The sequence below is a fragment of the Tursiops truncatus genome, chromosome 6 (assembly GCF_011762595.2).
Source record: "Tursiops truncatus isolate mTurTru1 chromosome 6, mTurTru1.mat.Y, whole genome shotgun sequence".
Taxonomy (NCBI): Eukaryota; Metazoa; Chordata; class Mammalia; order Artiodactyla; family Delphinidae; genus Tursiops; species Tursiops truncatus.
In genome coordinates, this window is record NC_047039.1 from 97,773,479 (window position 1) to 97,793,335 (window position 19,857).

At 43.7% G+C, this 19,857-nt stretch overlaps 1 protein-coding gene across 3 annotated transcripts in view; it reads left to right on the forward strand.

Moving 5' to 3' along the window:
• Window positions 1-19,857, forward strand: part of PAPPA (pappalysin 1) — a 256,746-nt gene that overhangs the window by 131,168 nt on the left and 105,721 nt on the right. For all 3 annotated transcript variants that reach the window (XM_073806482.1, XM_033858470.2, XM_033858469.2), the window contains exon 10: window positions 14,019-14,212. In XM_073806482.1, coding sequence (XP_073662583.1) covers window positions 14,019-14,212 — 194 coding nt within the window. The remainder of the gene's footprint in view (window positions 1-14,018; window positions 14,213-19,857) is intronic.

Consider the following 19,857-nt stretch of genomic DNA (forward strand, 5'->3'; position numbering starts at 1 on the left):
ACATGAGTTACTGAGCCCGTGCACTTTAACTGGCACAAGGTAGCCGAGACAGATTGTTTCCTTTAGGGAAGGGAGACTCCTGATTCTTCACAGAATTTCTTTTCATGCTAGATGCCCGTGCTAGGCATTTTCTATACCGCTTCTCATTTTCATCCCCCAAACGTCTGGGAAGAGTCATTATTTCACCAATTGCCAAAGAAGAAACTGGGACTCAGATGAAGTGCGCTGCTCATCAACACCCAGCTAATTAGTGAAGAGCAGGGATGTGCCCGCAGCTCCATCAGACCCCTGAGCCCCCAAGTACCACAAAATCGCAGGGCATCTCAGAGAGAATCAGATCAGCTTGTCTCATTAGCTCCTCCTCAGCCTCCACATCCACACAAGAGACATGAACTGGGCAGCAGGGGTGGACGGGAGGGTATGGATTTTGGAATCACAGTAGTCAGGGTTTGATTCCTGAAACCTTAGGTAATGCCTTACCCTCGTTACACATCAATTTCCTTGTCTGTTAAATGAGGATAATAATAGCACCAAATACATAGGACTCTTCTAGAATTAAATGACATTACATATTTAAAAACATTTAACATTGTGCATGGCACGGACCAGGTCATCCATTCATTCACTTAGCAAATACCCTTATTGCATGGTAGCTATCATTTTTGTTTGTTTGTTTTTATTGAAGTATAGTTGATTTATAGTGTGTTAATTTCTGCTGTACAGCAAAGTGATTCATATATATATATTTTTTTTTTACTTATATTCTTCTCCATTATGGTTTATCACAGGATATTGAATATAGTTCCCTGTGCTATATAGCAGGACCTTGTTTATCCATTCTGTATATAATAGCTGGCATCTGCATGGTAGCTATCGTTTTAATTAGAGAAGTACAGTAGAAGTAGGCTTCTGCTGGAAGATGAAGAGAGGGTTAAGGAGCCTCTCCTGAGTGGATTGCTAGAGGGATTTTCCAGAGTCGTGTCTGGTTAAATATGGATAAAGGATGAACGGAGACTAGTCATAGGAAAAGCAGGGTTGTGAATCCGGGGGGAGCTTCCGCACAGGTGGGGAGGTGAGAGGGAACATGGTCCATTCAGCCTGCCTGGAGCTGACATTAGATTACATTAGAAAGAAGGCTGCAGAAGCAGGCAAGGACCAGATTACGCCTTGTTAATTGTCATCAAGCCTCTGTCAGAAAATGCTGAATGAAAAACTCAGTACCTTCTGAGGTAGCCAGTTTCATTTTCAGGGCAACTGTCGTTCGTTGGAAGAGTTTTTTGCTGTGTCCCCTCGGAGCCTTCTCTCCTTCAGGTTAAGCAACTCCATACCTCTATGAGCATCGCTTAGTGATGGCGCCTACCTTGGGCCCCGTCCTCTGACCATATCCTAGTTCATCGGTGGCCCAGAACTGATCTGTCCAGCCATCTCTAGGATCAGAGGGGGCTTCTCTGACCTCTGGTCTAGGATCGACTGTCTTCTCAGTAACGTAATCTGCAATCTCACATTCTTGTTTGGGCCAACACCTTCTGCAGTTGGTAGAAACTGATCTCAGAGAGACTGCTACTCTTTGGAACTTCTTTTGAGCGTGAATAGTTATGCTGACTCTTATCTGTCATCTCTGATGAAAAGCAACAGTGGCTTTGATTGATATTTTCAAATATTCCAGGTTAACTCTTAAGATTTAGAACCAATTCCGCTTTTCTATCTTTCTTTCTCCTTCTCTCTCTTCCATCTTTCCTTCCTTCTTTCCTCTCTTCTTTCCTTATTGGGAGGAAAGGGAGAGACATATACACACATTTCTATAAAAAACAAAAAAATACAGTTCAATAATACAAACCAAACATATAGATTCAAATTAACATAAAATCTTCTCCAGGAACAGAAGAGTGGCCTACCCCATCATGCAGGATAAAGAAAGCTTACCTCAGTGCACTTCTGCCTCTTGACTGGGCTACTGCTCCTTAGAGCACTGAAGCATGTGTTATAACTTGGAGAATAAAGAAACTGTGGCTTGAAGGCCTCATCTTTTTGGTCTTATCATAACCATCTGGCAGGAGGACAGTCTTCAAGGCTGGCCAAACCGACCAGGGCTCAGGGTCAGAGGGATCCACTGTGACACTCCAGTTTCTTGCGTGGGAACCCCACCAAGAACCCAGCACACTGTGGTCACGTTAGTCACGACAGTTATGCCAGACCTGGGGTAACTGGCTTGGTTTTCATGTGGTGCCTTCGATCCCTTGGCTACTGGTAACATAGCATCCACTTGTCCAAAATTCTGTCTTCTCTGACATCTTGAGGATGCCTTAACAGACCGGTGGGCTGCTTGTTTTGCAGGATTGAAGAATAGATACGCATATGTGCATATACTGACTTCTATTTGAATGCACTGTTTTGCTTAATGCTCACATACATGGATTTCTCACGGACCAATTTCTGTTTAATATTGCATATTCCCAATATCTATAGAATGAGCCTTAATTAGCCAATCCAACCCTTGGCCCATAACAATGAACTGTGCAGCATCCAGCGAGTTACTTTAACCTTTCTGAAACTCTGAAACTTTCACTTGCTGTATTTACAAAAGGAAGCATGTAGACTAGATAATTTTTTTTTTTTTTTTTTTTTGCTGTACGCGGGCCTCTCACTACTGTGGCCTCCCCCGCCGCGGAGCACAGGCTCCGGACGCGCAGGCTCAGCGGCCATGGCTCACGGGCCCAGCCGCTCCACGGCACGTGGGATCTTCCCGGACCGGGGCACGAACTGGTGTCCCCTGCATCGGCAGGCGGACTCTCAACCACTGCGCCACCAGGGAAGGCCCTCTAAAGGCAGTGCTAAACCTTTATTCATTCACTCATTCATCCAGCAAATATTTCCTGTCTTCTATGTTCTGGGATTGGAACGCAGTAGTGGGCAAAACAGCCTGTTTCTGCTCTCTTAGAGCTGCCATTTTGCTTTAGAGAGAATGCAATGATCAAGGAGACTTTGAAGAAGCAATATAATGCTATGTAGAAAATAAAATAGACTAGTAGAGTAGAGAGAGACTGGAGTGAAGTTAGCATGGTTAGAGAAGACCTCATTAGGCAGGTGATAACCGAGCTGAGACCGACTCAGTGAATTGGAAAGCCCATGTGATGATTTGAGAGATGAGTTCTAGATTGTACCTGTGATCATAAAATGTAGAACAACAACATGCTTGAGTGTTTTCCATAACACTATTTTATCTGATCATTACAACCACTTTCTCTAATGGGTAGGAAAAGTGATATTGTCATTTTCTTTTAATAGACAAAAAGAATGAACCCCACAATGATGATGTCTGTTGCCCAGCACCAAACATAATCTGGTGACAAAGCTGAGCTTCAGATGTTGATTTCGGTCCCTCGTTCCATCTGCTTTTTATTATGTCCTCTTCTACATCCTTCGGAGAGTTCTTCTGTACCCTTCTCTGTTTTAATTTGGTTGAACCCATTTCCCCATCTTCAGACTTAAAAAAGGATTTAATGATTAAAGGAAAGGTACAAAAATCAAGAAGCAAATACATTTTATTGTTTTTTTAATTTATTTATTTTATTTATTTATTTTTGTCTGCGTTGCGTCTTCGTTGCTGCGCGCGGGCTTTCTCTAGTTGCGGCGAGCGGGGGCTACTCTTCGTTGTGGTGCACAGGCTTCTCATTGGGGTGGCTTCTCTTGTTGCAGAGCTCGGGCACTAGGTGCGTGGGCTTCAGGAGTTGTGGCACGTGGGCTCAGCAGTTGTGGCTCGCGGGCTCTAGAGCGCAGGCTCAGTAGCTGCAGCGCACAGGTTTAGTTGCTCCGAGGTATGTGGGATCTTCCCGGATCAGGGCTCGAACCCATGTCCCCTGCGTTGGCAGGCGGATTCTTAGCCACTGCGCCATCAGGGAAGCCTGCAAATACATTTTAGAATGAATCAGTTGAAGGGAATCATAAAACAGTTTGATTTAACTTTCTTTTTTACTCAAGGGGAAACTGTAGCCCAGAGAGGGAAATGACTTGGTCAAAGCTATGGGTATATTAGTGGACATTTATTTTAGACTCCAGTTCTCTCCACAAGGCTGCTGGTCTTGAGGAAGTGTCCCATTCTTTCTCCCTCCCTCCCTCCCTCCCTCCCTCCCTTCCTTCCTTCCTTCCTTCTTCCCTTCCTTTCTCTCTCTCTCTCTCTGTTTGGTGTGGACTGATGAGATCACATTAAAACCACTGATACTCCATTTGTAGTTTGCTATCTTTTATCACCTTTTTTTTAACCATTTTTTGCCGACTTTCTGCATATGAATGTTTCAGATTATTCTTCTGCATTTATTATTAGCTTATATCATGCAAAACAAATCTCATTTTGTTACTTCCTGCTCATACTTTTAAAGGCCTTTGGGTCCTAGTTAGCACCCTTCCTCCTGTCCATGCTTAGGATGCCTGTTTCATGGCCACTGTGTCATTCACTGCGGTACTGAATTTTACTCCTCTTTCATATTATGAGATCGCGCTGGCAACCAAAATAGACCCAGCTGAAAATCATTCAGGGCTTTGAACATTCTGCACACTGGATGTATTGTCATTTATTAGGGTCACTATCTTTGCTTACAATCTTTTAGGCCATTCAAAAAACTATACTAAATTCAAGGTGATGTAAATGTATCTTCAAGTTTCAATTCCTAAGGCCATCAAATATCTTTATTAAATTTCAGTCTAGTGTGCACCGCCTTTTCTCTCCAGATATTCCATTTCTTTGCAGATTCAGTCAAGAAAGAAAATAAAACAATATGTAGGACAGATGGTGAGATGTCTTATGGGAAAAAAATAACATGGGGTGCTTTATATAGCATTGGATTTTCCTCCTCAGTATGTGCTAGGATTTATAATATGATATTATAATTAATATTTTCATTAAAATCTTTCTACAGTACAATCTACTGAAACAGATTCAAATCAGGTTTGAGACTTCTTCAATACAATCAATAACAGAGATTCTGAAACTCGAAAGAACTTTGTCAATTCATCATTGACTGAGTACCTGCTATGAGACTGGCATTGTCTTCAGAATTAGGGGTGCAAATAGAAGTGTGATTGGGGCCAGCCCAGAAATATCTTACAATCCAAGAGCTATACACTGTCACTCATTCATTCATTCATATGTTCATTTATTCTTTTTTTTTTTTTTTTTTGGCCACGCTGTGCTGCATGAGGGATCTTAGTTCCCTGTCCAGGGATCGAACCCACGCCCCCTGTAGTGGAAGTGCGGCGTCTTAACCACTGGGCCGCCAGGGAAGTCCCTCATTCATTTATTCTTAAATATCAATTACATAATATGGGGAGGCAGTTTTCTTGATGCTAAAGAAAGGGGTACATTTTGAGATAAGCTTCCATGAAACTTATGTCATCCAGAAGGAGGAGAACAATAATAAACATAATTTATTTTTAGATAGTGAATAATACTGTGAAGAAATAAAATAAGATTGTGTGCTACTTTCTAATGGGATGGAAGAATAAGATGTGAGCTCACTGTAAGTAGGCAGGGTTGTTATTTGAGGAAGTAATGTTTGAGCTAAACCCTAAGTGCAGAAAAGAAGAGATTGTGAAAAAAGCCAGGGGAGAAAAAGTGTTTCAGGTAAAGTAAATATCAAGTTCGAGGTTTCTGGAACAATAACAAGTTTGGCTTATTTAAGGAATAGATACTTGTTGAATGGATGGATGGACGGATGAGTAAATGAGTGGAAGGCAGTGAGCAAGAAGGATAATAGTAGGAGATGGTCAGATAAAGTGGGGACTTGGCTGTGATACAGTCTTTGGATTTTGTCCCATGCGAGGAGTTTTAGGTTGGAGAGTGGCCTGATGTAGTTTATGTTGTTAAAAGAGCGCTCTAGCTGTGCTCTGGAGGAGGGAGGGTTGGGAGCAGATAGAAGAGACTCTGGTGAAATAAGCATTGCCATGGTGATGGTGGCTTGGATTAGGGTGGTAGCGATGGAGCAAAAGTGGATCTTTTGGGAATATCCTGAGGTAAAAGAGTCTACAGGATGGGCTCATGGACTTTATGTGGTACTGGAGGAGCAGCTGAGAAAAATAGAGATGACTCAGAAGGCTTTAGTCTGGCCATTGTCAGGCAATGTTATCATTTACTAAGATGGGGAAGAAAGGACTGTGGGAAGAAACCATTACTTTTATTTTAGACATGTTGATTTTGGGTTTTTTTTTATTCTTTTTGAAAGAGGTTTCATGTAAGTTTATGACTGGGTGATAGAATTCTTTTTTTTTTAATTTTACATCTTTACTGGGGTATAATTGCTTTACAATAGTGTGTTACTTTCTGCTTTATAACAAAGTGAATCAGTTATACATACACATATGGTCCCGTATCTCTTCCCTCTTGCGTCTCCCTCCCTCCCACCCTCCCTATCCCACCCCTCTAAGTGGTCACAGAGCACCGAGCTGATCTCCCTGTGCTATGCCGCTGCTTCCCACTAGCTATCTATTTTACATTTCAGACATGTTGATTTTGTGATGACTTTAAATAGATATTTAAGTAGAGATGGCATTGCAGGCAGCTGGGACTCAGAGAAGAGGTCATACCTAAAGAGATGTTTGGGTCATCGGCACATCCATACTCTAACATTTTTATTTAAACATTGGGACTGGATGAGAGACTGTAGATAGATAAGAAAAAGAGGGCCCAAGACCTCACCCTGAAAGCTGGCAGCATTTAGCAGAGGGAAGCAGAAGACAGCAAATGAGTCCGTGTGGGAAGAGCTGAGAGCCAGAAGGGATTAATTAGGGTGGCATGGTGGTGTGGAATCCAGGAGGGGAGTACTTCAAGAGGAGAGGAATGGGCGATTTCTTCACATGTTTCAGGACTGTTGGACGTCATAGTTAGTTTTAGCAATGCTGAGGTCAATGGTGACCTTGACAAGATTGATTTCTGTGGGGTGGTGAGTTCAGAAGCTAGATGGGAGTGAACTGAAGAGTGAATTGCCGGAGAGAAAGTGGGAAATGCAAGTTTAGATAACCCTCAGTAAATTTCACTGTGAATCATGGAAAGGGAAATGTGAAGTAGAAGACAGAATGGTAAGGGTATGTGAACTGAAGGGAGGCTTTAATTTTTTAAATTTTTAAAATGTACATTGCTCACTTTTTTAATTAACAATTTTTACGTAGGCAATATCCTCTTTGCTGGTTTGGAAAAAGAGAACCGTGACTCAGGGAATAAAGGGAAATGGCTTGTGCTAGACAAGTAGTGATGCAGAAGAGTGACAGGTCAGGCTTCACGGGGCTGAAGATGCTAGAGTTAGATCTTGATGGAAGACGCGAAGGCAAGGACTGCTAGCCTTTCAGGCTAAGGAAATAAGAGGGGAGTGGAGAGCTCTGAGGCGTGAGTTCTGGGAAGGAACTCTATGCTTTTAGAGTGGAGGTGTGGTTGGAAATGAGAATAGACAGGGAAGTTGGAGCTGAATTACAAAAGGACTTGAGTGCTAGATGGGGAAGCTCAAATTTTGCAGGAGTCAATTAAGAATTTCAGACATGGTCAGATTTAGGTTAATCACTCATAGGCTGTTTTATGAGAAGGTGTTGAAGTGGGGAAGACCCAAAGCCAATTATGAGAGTGTTGTAGGGGGCGAGTGGACAGAGGGGAGGCTGTCCTGAGCGTGCTTTCTGTGGGCGTGGAGCTGGAGTGATCATTTGAGACGACGTCCAGGTTCACTCTTCTTTTCCTAGTGCTTTGGGTTTGCTAGATGGCGCCTGGTTGTCCCACCGAAACACAGGAAGGAGTTTCTGGCCCGCTTTGGTATGTGGCCAGCCCTTGACGGAACCAGAAGCCCCCTTAAACTCCTCAGATTCAGCAGACCTACTCGGCATCTGAAGCTTGTTAGCGGATTCATGGTTCTTCAGAAGCCCTTCACCACCCTGTCTTTTGTACTCTGGACAGGCTGATCTGGTGGTCAAGGTTAAGAACAAACCTTGGTTTGAATAGAACTAAGTGAGGTCAGCGATGTGGGTTTGCCTTGAAGCCTTTAAAAGATAGGCAATATAAAATCCAGATATTCTGTTCCAGAGGAAACATTTACCAGTACAGCCGCCACCCTGCCTCAAGCTTCCCCTTTGTAAGCCTTCAGGGCTTAAGCACTCCACCCAGTTTCCCCTGTTCCAAGAAGTTATTATTTGGACACAACGATTGTACATTTTTTGGTCTCTTTTTGTTGTTGTTTGGATGAATTGTTATGCGGCATGAAGTTTGTTGTGGTTGGACCCATCCTAAACAAACAACTGAACTTAAAAAATACTATTTTTTCTGGTGTTGAAAAAATAGAAAAAATAGTCATCGTTGGACTAAAAGAGAATATCCCAATGCCAATCCTGTTCTCTCAGCTGGAAATAGAAACAGATGCTAACTTCTCAAAAGCTGACCCATCTTCATAAACAAGAAGTTTAGAAAGATAGGTAAATCTACCCATCCTTTGGAAGGCAGGGCACTAAAACAAGTGTGTGTTCAAATTCTTTGTATCCTCCTTGAGTCCTAAACCAAATCCATCTCCTATTACTTATAGCTCTCATCTCTCCACCTGCAGGTAGTCTTATTCTCGTCTCAGTGGCGTCTTGACTTAGCAACCCCATTAGCTTCTCAGACTTGTTATACTTAGCCCATACCAGGGGCTGTTGTGAAAAGTGAAATCAGAGATTCCCAAAAGTAGTATTGAAACTTGGTTAAAGATAACAGACCATTTTGTTCCAGAATTATATACTGGAAACCCGATCTGGTAAGGTGGCACGGTGCAGTAGAAAAGGATTGTATTATGGGCTTAAGAACCAACGTTCTGGCAAATTTTCTTCTAAAGCCTTCGGAAAATTACTTCAACTTTGCGGACCTCAGTTTCCCCATACATAACATGAAATAATCACGTTCGGCTCCAGAATCATCATCATCATAGACCATTTATTGATCACCTGTTGTATATTAAATGCTTTACCTGCATTTACCATTAGTCTATAAGTTCTGTGGGATCCTCCGGATTCCAGTGGTATCACAAATGACCAAAGTTTCTAATCAAGGTAAGGTAATCAGTGTCCCCCAGTTGGGTTGAAATAGTTCCACTGTAAGTTAATTATTTTCTTTTTCCTCAGGTTGTTGCTCCCCCCCGCCCCCTTTTTTTTTTGGTTTACTTGGTTCCTTGCTGTTTATATTGAAAATAGCCCATGCACTCTCTTCAATCATCTCTATTCTTGAAGATTCCTTAGGATCTAGGGCTGGGTAAACAAAAGGAGACATTTCTAATTAAGAAGACTTCTCCTCCACCCCCTACCTCACCCCAGTATCATCATGGTTAAGAATAAGCCCTGTTCCTTTAAGACTCGTGTCACTTTCCATCTCTAAGTCTATTATGCTGTTTGAACACACCCAGCACTTTGTTGAGGCAGTCTAAAAGGTAATCTTGTTTTCATTTTACAGATGGGGAAACTGAGGCACAGGGAGATGACATAACATGCCCATGCTTATCCAGTAGTCAGGGACAGATAAGGAGCTTGAATCCAAGGCTTCTAACTTCAAGGATGAGAACTCTTAACAATAGCTCAAATGCCAGCCTTTGCTTATACTTAAAAGTAAACTTGTTTCATCTCCCTGAGACTTGGCTTTCCAAGCTTTCAAACAGGGGTGACAATCCCTGCTTATCTCAGATAGTGTCCTTCAGACATACTTCAGGGGTGCAGAGGCCTGGCCGTTCATCCTGATGCTCCAGACAGATGGAAATTGAAAATTAAGTCATTGAGAATCGCCATCAGCTGTGTCTGTCCGGTTACAGAGTGTCCATCTGCCTTGGGCTCTTGGAGCTGAGCTCATCTCTGGCAACTGAAAGCTCAACCAGGGAAGACAGACCTGGCAGTGTCTCCCCACCAACATCGAGTCTCCTAGCTGGTTAGAGCAGATTTCTAAGTGTCTCACTACGTGAAAGAGAGCGAATCTGAAATGAGGAGTACCCCCGTATCAGGGGAAGGTGGGGTAAGATGGAGAAATCGGACTGCCCGGTGGAATTCCGCTGTAAGCTAGTCACCACTGGTGTCCCAGTTCCTTTCCCTTCACCCCGAGACCCAGTCTAAAGAAAGTTTCAAAGGGTACAGAGCCTAAACTATATTTGGACGAGAGTATGTGCATCGAGGGTGCTGAATTTTCCTCATTCATTCATTCAACAAGTATTCGTTTTCACAGTACCCCTCCCTGTGGGATGTATCATTACCAGCGCCACCTAGCTACTACCTGAGAAGGCAGGGGGCAGGATGCTCAGCGGACGTTGGTATTGACTTCAAGCTCTTTTCCCTGAAACCTGGTCAGCTCCCAGCATAAAGCATTCAAGAAGCACCACATAAAATGGTGTAATGAAAACAGGAAGGCTGGTTTTGTTTTATTGTTTTGTTGTTGCTGCCTTTGTTTTTCCTGGCCACACATTTGTATTCCGTTCCCCACCCTCCTTTCTTCAGTCCTGGGGGCATGGGAGTAGAGTGGGAGAGAGAATTCCCCAGATGAAGACTGGCAGATGCAGCTCAAGGGCCCCTGGGACTCTAGTAGCAAGAGAAACTGCATAGCAGAGTGCAGGGATGTTATTCAAAAAAAGGGACTCACAGCAGCTTTGTCAGCAGAATCTTGGGGGAGAAAACAGTTCTCTCTCTCCCCCTCCCTCACCCTTCCTCTCTTCCTCCCTCCCTCCCTCTCCCATTTCCCCCAATTTCCTATCCCTCTTTTAACCCTCCCTCTGCCTATCTATCTATATATCAACTACATACTACATATAACTGCCTATCTAAGTACATATTTACCTACCTGTGTCTACCTCTGTCTCTCCTCCAGAACCTCCAGGGTCCACTGGCTCTAAGCAGACAGATAGTTTGAGGTCTTCAGCATAATCAGGAAGAAATTAACCTTCACAAGAACTCAACTCTAGCCCCAGTTCCTGCCACTCTGAGGTCTCTTTGATGACATGAATCAACTTATCTTAGAGAGCAGATCATGGGTGATCTTATGATAATCTTACCCTATTTGTCTTCATATTCGAGGAAAAGAAAGGTGGTCCCAGGAGTCCGGCAACCCCGTGACCTTATCCTCAACAGGGTGTGCCTTCATTATTCTGTAGCTACGGTGTGCAGGGGGAAGACCTCTCTGCTAGATATCAAAAGTCCAGGATCCTGCTTCTAGCCCTACCACCAACTCTCTCTGTTGTCTGGAAGCAGATGCCTTACCTCCTACGGCTCTTAGTTTTCCATTCGATAAAATAGGTGAAGGGGCTGGGATTGTACACATCATCTCATGAAACCACTGCAACAATGCTGGATAAATATTATCTCCATTTTTTTTTTAAATGAGGGAAATGAAGTTCAGAGAGGTTAGGTTATGTAAGCCCTGTGCTGCTTGTATATGGCAGAATTCGGATTTGAACCTAGTTTTGTCTGATGCCAAAACCTATGCCCTATGCAGTTCCCTTTATTGGGTTTCTAAAGAGTGAAGTCTGGATTGATGGCTCATCACTCTTGGATGGGGCCTGAGTTTTATTATACGTAAGTTGGCTCCATTCACCAAGAGGTTGGAGCTACTGAGAAGTGCTGAGCCTGTATTCTTTCCATGCTTGAACTGCCGGGCATGCTACTGGTCACTGGAGTCCTCAGCTGGCTCAGACTCATCCTTAAATAATTGAATTATAATGGACTGATTTATTCTGGCTCTTTTGATAGTATTTCACTATGTAAACTGTTTGCAGAAATAAACAAGGGATTTTGGAGCTTGGAAGGGGCTCAACATTCTGCTGCCCCTGAATTCAATGATTCCTTTTTTCAGATAGTCAGCATCACAGAAATCCAAGTCTTATTTCTACTTGACCCGGGCTCTTTCTATTTGGGGGAATGCTGCTTGAAAGGGTTTCAAGTGAGTACTGATTTTATAAGCTGATTCAATTCAGCCACTTAGGAATAAATTGAACCCTTAGGAGAAGAGTATCTTTTCTCTTGACCATTATTTTATTTTATTTTTTTTAAGGGTTTTTTTTTTTTTTTTTTGATGTGGACCATTTTTAAAGTCTTTATTGAATTTGTTACAATATTGCTTCTGTTTTAAGTTTTGGTTGTTTGGGCGCGAGGCATGTGAGATCTTAGCTCCCCGACCAGGGATCGAACCCACACCCCCTGCATGGGAAGGCAGAGTCTTAACCACTGGACCGACAGGGAAGTCCCTTGACCATTATTTTAGAATAAAGCTCATTCCTGTCCATTTCTTATGAAAGTTGTATGGCTATCTTGAGAGGTTGTCCCGGCTGGGACAGTGATTTCTGTATTACAGATGGGAAGCCAGTGACGCTAATTGTGCAAAGTTACATAGCTAATATAAGGGGCAGAAGCCAAACCCTGGTTAGAAATGGGGCTTCACGCCATCATTTTGTAGTAAGTAGGGGAAGGATGGCCTAGATCAAGCAGTATCCTCAGGGTGACCATATGTTCTGCGGTATTTAGATTTTCTCAGGATATGTGCCTATCGCCTGGACAGTTTTTACTAGCTTTCTCTCTTACTCTCAAAGTGCATTATTTGGATGATAAATTATAAGGTCACTCCAAAACACTGGATAGGGACTAGATTTTGAGGAGCTCACTGCCTTTTGAAGGAGCTGCTGTATGTAAACATGACGGCCGCACAGTGTGATAAGTGTAAAGATGGGGATCTTTGTAAAATAGGAACCCACATAGGAGGGGGCACTTAGCTTTTCCTAGCAGAGTTGGGTAAGTATCACAGAATGCCTGACATTCAAGTTATTAAAAGTTGGGCAGAGTGATCTCTTTTGGACGGCTACCTCCAGATTTCTCCTTGTGTGGTTCTATATTGCAACACCAAGAAACGTGTACTGTGTATGTCCTACTTACTTAGAAGGCATCCAGTTAATTCTGTGCTTCTCTGATCTTTGTTCTTGCAGCTAAGTGAGCATCATTGCAGCCAGCTGCAGCTTTAAATTGTCCCAAGCAGAACTCCTTGCTGGGATTTGAATCACATGGGAGCTTGAGAACTCACTTGGCCTTTAACTGAAACACCTAATATATCCAACAAGGCCCTAGAAGCCTAGCACATTAGACAGGAAGGGCTCCTGGAGTCTCAGTAGTTTCATCCCCTTCAATGATGATTGAGCCCAGAGAGGGAAAGAGATATGTCTAAAGGAATAGAGCAATTTAGTTCCAGACCTGGGACTGAAGCCAGAGTCTCTCATGTATCAGTGCACTCTTTATGTCAAACTGTAATCCTCTAGAGTTAAATAAACCTCAGTTTGAGACCATGAAGTTCTGTGGTGGCAGATAACGTACCCAGAACTTGGACAGTGGAAAGCCTGAGTTTGAAACTAGGGTCTGGCATGAACGCACTGAATGACCTTGGGCAAATTATTAAAGATATGTGGGATCTCGGTTTCCTAATCTGGAAGACTAAAATAATAATTTAAATAATAACATCTTTCTCACAAGCTTGCTGTGGGGCTTATTTGGGGTAATGAAGGTGGAAATGTTTGTCAACTTTTGTTTGTGTGTGTGTAGTAAAACTCACATAATACAAGGTTTACCTTCTTAACAAATCTTTAAGTGTACATACGGTTTTGTTACCTATAATCACAGTGTTGTACAGCAGATCTCTAAAACTTATTCATCTTGCATAACTAAAACTTTATACCCATTGAACAGTAACTCTGAAATCTCAACCCCCTCCTGCCAGCCCCTGGCAACCACCATTCTACTCTCTCCTTCTATGAGTTTGTTTTACATACATCATATAAGTGGAATCATACAGTGTTTGTCTTTCATGTAATGTCCTCCAGGTTCATTGATGTTGTCACATATGGCAAGATCTCCTTCTTTTTAAAGACTGAATAATATTCAACTGTGACTCTCAGTGATGGGCTTGACCATGCTGATGGTTCTGCTGATCTGATTCCATAGCTGCTGATGACAGATGAGGACAAAGAACAAACATTGATCTGGTCTCTCCCTTCTATGTCTATCTCCTGTAGATGAACCCAGCCGGTGCTACTTCCATGATGGTGATGGGGTATGTGAGGAGTTTGAACAAAAAACTAGCATCAAAGACTGTGGTGTCTACACGCCCCAGGGGTTCCTGGATCAATGGGCATCCAACGCTTCCGTATCCCATCAAGACCAGCAGTGCCCAGGCTGGGTCATCATCGGCCAACCAGCAGCATCCCAGGTAAGCTCCCAGCCACACGTAACATTTCCTGCAGACATTCTGAATCTCTGCTCTGCCCCTCAAGGTTGCCCATCACAAAGACAGTGTCATTGGACATGGCCACTTGATCATATCTCTAGCCAAATATAATTTTTTTTTAATGCATATATAGGGAATTCTCTAGCAGTCCAGCGGTTAGGACTCCGCGCTTTCACTGCCAAGGGTACGAGTTCGATCCCTAGTGGGGGAACTGAGATCCTGTAAGCTGCGCAGCGTGGCCAAAAAAAAAAAAAAAAAAAAAAAAGCGTATATAACTTTATCATATTTTTATCAAATATTCCTCCATAGGACTGTACCATTTTATATTCTTATCGGGAATGTATGAAAGTGTTTGTTTCTCTCCAATTTTAACAACAGAGTGTATTGTCAACTTTTGGATTTTTACTGTCTCCATAGGTAAGAAAATGTCATCTCACGTTGTTTTAATTTGCATTTCTTTTACTACAGTGAAATTGAGATTCTTTTTGTGTGTATCATGGTCCTGTTCCTTTCTTTTTCTATGAGCAGTCTCTTTATCCCATTTTTCTATTGGGACTTTGGTCTTTTTCGTCCTGATGGTTAAAAGTGGTTTATTTACCAGCGAGATGAGCTCCTGTTTGTGATGTACGTTGAAAATACTTTCGCCCAGTCTGCAGTTTTTCTTTTGACTTTGCTTATAATGCTTTTTTCAAAATTTTTTGTAAAGTCATTTTTTAAAAAAAAAAATTATTGATATGTAGTTGATTTCCAATGATGTGTTAATTTCTGCTGTACAGCAGAGTGACTCAGTTCTACACATATATATTCTTTTTCATAATATTTTCCATTATGGTTTATCACGGGATATTGAATATAGTTCCCTGTGCTGTACAGTAGGACCTTGCTGTTTCTCTATTCTATATATACTAGTTTGCATCTGTTAATCCCAAACTCCCAGTCTTTTCCTTTCCTACCCTCCTCCCCGTCGGTATCCACAAGTCTACTCTTTATGTCTGTGAATCTGTTTCTGTTTCATAGAAGTGATATCATGTGGTGTTCGTCTTTCTCTTTCTGACTTACGTCACTTAGTATGATAATCCCTAGGTCCATCCATGTTGCTGCAAGTGGCCAAATGCAATTCCAAGGTCTCATGAGACCTGTTTGTCAGCGATTGGACATGGAAGGGTTACGGGCAAGAAACACCAGCATAGTAGGGGTAATGACGGCCCTCCTGTGTCCCTACCTATTGTAAGTTATATTTGGGGAAAGCTCTCCATTTTGGATATCCCACTGGAATTCAGTGGGATAAGAACAAATTCTTGGGGTGAGTCTCACTTTCGAGGGGGGCAGAGTGTCAAGTTGTGTGCTCCTTGAGCACTCTCCCATGAATTAACAGTGCCTCTACCATGAATTTGCTGTGTGGCTTTGGGCTAGTGTTCCCACCTCTCTGGGCCCCATTTTCCCCATCTTTAAGTTAGAGAGTAGTTGAGCTGGATGATCTGCAAGGACCTTCCCAACTCTAAAAAGCTGTGACTCGTTCCTTAGTCCCCGAATGCTCTAGTTATGTCCCAAGGTTCTTCCCCAAGGGACCGTCAGGTTAGTTGAGGGAGCAAGAGTGTTGGGGCCACCAGAGCTGATGTGATTCTCGGGATGGCTATACTGTCCCCAGAGCCCCCTTTCCAATTATCCTGCTGAACAAGCACCTGCCTTCTTCCGAGATCCCTGTTTCCCAGAGACACGACTCAGTGCTTCCTACTGCCTGGCCCCGTAGCCGTTTCTGAGGCCGACCTCCCTCCTGGCCTTGCAGATGAGCCATTACTCCTAGCCATTCCTCTCTAATATTGCTTCCCTGACTCAGGGTCGGCGGGGTAGTTGGGGGGAGGCCTGGTTTCTAGATGAAAGAGAGATGTGACCTTCTGGGGCCCAGTGAAAATCATCGGAAGAGGTACAAAAGGAGTCCAAGCTCACTTACAGTGTTTATTGGATCATTTTTTCATTTATCTGGTTGTGTTTACATGCATTAGATCCTTTATTCATTCATTTGCTTCCAACTGCCCCAAGGAGGATAGAAAGAAATGGAAGCGTGGTATTCCCTGACGTTTCCCATGTGTAGTGCCAGCCGGGTGCATGAATGAATGAACAAACAAACGAACGAACAAACGAATGAATGAATAAATGAGTGCTTGTGTAGGCCTCATCCTGCCCCGTGCCACCTCTGTATTTGCCGTATCCATCTCTGATTACACCCGTGCTCTGAACTCTAATTACCTGTTTCTGTGTCTAGCTCCCCCTTTAGACTGCTAGTTTTGTGAAAACAGTTTTGAGGTTTTATTCACTTTGTTCCCCCATCTTCAAGCACAGGTCTAGATAAGACTAGGAGTTCGGGAGATGTGTATTTAATTGACTGTAGATACACACGCACACACACACACACACACACACACGCACGCACACACACACACACACACACACGCACGCACATTGCTACCTCTCTCACACAGTGTTCTGCTTCAGGAACAGCAGGGCTGGCCAGCAATAGAGCCAGGAATTCCAAATTCAGCACCTCCATCCAGTTCCTAGAAATGTTTAAAAAACATCATTCAAACAAGGGTATTATTAACACACTCAGAATCTCACATGAGCAGGTGTTGAGGTAGCAGCTGTGCTTAAAAACCACCCAAAGTTTATTGCTACTAATGTGAGAAAAGGAGAGAAAGAATTTTCCAGTCTTAGCATTTGAAAAGAGACTTTGTGGGGCAATTATTCCAGTCTCCTAAGGAGGGGGCTGTCAGGAATCATGGGTGATTATCTCTTCCTAAACAAAAATCCAATTAAAAAAAATCATTATAAATACTAGCTCTTCGATCTACAAAGAGGAGATGAGGAAACAAAATCATCCTATTGAATTATTCATTGTAACCAATTTTATTTTAATGAAATCGACTAGGTTCCATTACTCTGGGCTTGGACATAATCTTTGTTACAAGGAGACTTCAGCTGTAACTAAATTTGCCATAATGAGATCAACTCACTGGAGAATACAGGGTCAGGGTAGGGGATGTGTGTGCCGTCTGGGCGCAGGGCTGGGCAGGGCGGCCTGGAGGCCTGCAGAACAAAAGTCCCCCCAGTTCCCTGTCTCAAAGCAAGTGCCTAGAAGTCATTCACACACCGCCCCCATCATGCACAAGCCAACATGTGCGCACACACACGCAACCTGCATAACTGAGTAAAGGCTCTTCCTGGAGTGTAAACATAGCTCCCTTCTGACAACAGAGAAGAGGAAGGAGTCTAACCGTGGCCTTCATTACCCTGTACAGTGATTAGAGGAGGCTGCTGGTTAATTTTCACCCTGTCAGGGCCTCCAGTGAAGAGGTTGATGGCTTGAGAGAGGGAGTTGGGGGGTGTTAGACGCACCGTGTGCCCCTTACCTTCCCTCAGCACAATTATACACTCGTCCTTCTCCTCCCTCCTCTCTCTCTTTCTCTTTCTGTTTCTTTTACGCACATACAGACAGGCACGCACAGGCACAAATACATGAACACCCTACAGGAACAGGCCGTGTAGATGCAGGGGCCCCTATCCAGAGAGTGAGTACCAAAGCACAGGGTGGAGGGTGGGGCAGGGAACCAGTGGTTGTCGAGGTCCACCAGCCACTGTACTGGGCCCTCATACACACTTCATAGCCAACCCCCTCGCCATTCTTCAAGGAAAGTGCCCGCTCCATGAAGTGCTTGAATTCTCCTCCTACAGACTTCCCGGGCACTGCCCACACCTTGAGTTCAGGACGCTCCCTTTCCCTGTCTCAGTGGCCCTGTTCCTGGTAACCTGGTGTTCGCTACGATGCTCCACCAGGTTGGGGAGTGATGAAATGACCTCAGGTGTGTCCATTTCCTTTTTACAAACCAGTCTCGTCCCACTCTCTGTCTTTCCCTGACGCTGGAAGAATGGTAAGTGCAGGTGTTTATTGGAGGTCTGTGCCGAGGTCTGGGCTGGAGCCCGCGGAAGAAACCAAAGTAAAAGACCCAACCCTGACCTTGTTAGCGCGCAAGACTGGAGCGTGAGGATGCTATCGAGAGGAGCAGCCTGTCAGAGGAAGCGGGCAAGTGACCACTGTGGCGACTGAAGAGACACCTCACTCTTTGTGCTGGATGAGTCTAGAAAATGGTTCAAACTTCCATTTTCATTTTCGTGTGAGCCCTCCATTTCTCATAGTTCCCAGTCTCTCTTGTCCATTCTCCTGAAACAAGATTCCCAAATTTGGTTAGAGCCAAGCTCCTCCACCCCGAACATTGAGTCTTATATCCACATGTTATCAGAAGTATCAAAACCTGCCGGCTCTGCACCGTGCGCTGAACATTCTATAATAGGGGACATTCTTTGGGTATTTTGGCCATGCACCTTTCTGGCCCAGCTGGAATTCAAGAGGTCCCTGAGACAGAACAAAAATGGAAACGAGTCGAAAGTACTGAGTTCTCTCTCTTCTGGGAACCTCAGCCCGATTGGGTTGAAGTGCTTGCAGAGATCTCGTCTTGTTCTCATTTTGTCTCCACGTCTCACCTTTCTCCGGTGCTTTACACCGTAGGCTGCCAAAGTGAGATGCAGATATTCCTTCATGCTGCCCCCACCGCCTGCATTTCCCCCCAAGCCCGTTTCCTCCGGTCCAAACAGGCCCCTCCCTCCCCCTGCAATGGCCTAGGGGGCATTGGAAGCATGAAGACTGTCAGAATGCACAGCACTCTCCCAGGGGTTACAGACCTTCAGTCAACCAACCAGTGTATTTGCTTGATCCTTTGAGGGTAGCATTTAGACTAAGCATTTCCAGGGCTGTAGCTTAAGGGCCAAAATTGAGAAAACCTTTCTGAGAATGAGAGCTATCCACAGTGAGATGAAGTGCTTTGTGATACAGTGAGCTCCCCATCACGGGGCACTCAGGCTGAGCTGGTGACTCAAGGAGATTCCTGCATTAGGAGAAGGACAAGGCCTGCGTGTTGCTCCTTGCTTTGTGATTGGTTCTGACTTTGTACCCACCAGCCCACGGTGAGGCAGATCAGTTCTTTTTTTTTTTTTTGTAGTCTCATAAAGTCAGCTTTATTAGTGAATATACAGAGGCAACTCCAGATATCCCATGATTTAGGATGAAGAATATTAGTGGCTTAATCATTCTGGCTTCGCATTTTGTCCTTTTATTTTTATTTTTTTTACATCTTTATTGGAGTATAATTGCTTTACAATGGTTTGTTAGTTTCTGCTTTATAACAAAGTGAATCAGTTATACCTATACATATGTACCCATATCTCTTCCCTCTTGCGTCTCCCTCCCTCCCACCCTCCCTATCCCACCCCTCTAGGTGGTCACAAAGCACCGAGCTGATCTCCCTGTGCTATGCGGCTGCTTCCCACTAGCTATCTGCCTTACGTTTGGTAGTGTATATATGTCCATGCCTCTCTCTAGCTTTGTCACAGCTTACCCTTCCCCTCCCCATATCCTCAAGTCCATTCTCTAGTAGGTCTGTGTCTTTATTCCTGTCTTACCCCTAGGTTCTTCATGACATTTTTTTTTCTTAAATTCCATATATATGTGTTAGCATACGGTATTTGTCTTTCTCTTTCTGACTTACTTCACTCTGTATGACAGACTCTAGGTCTAT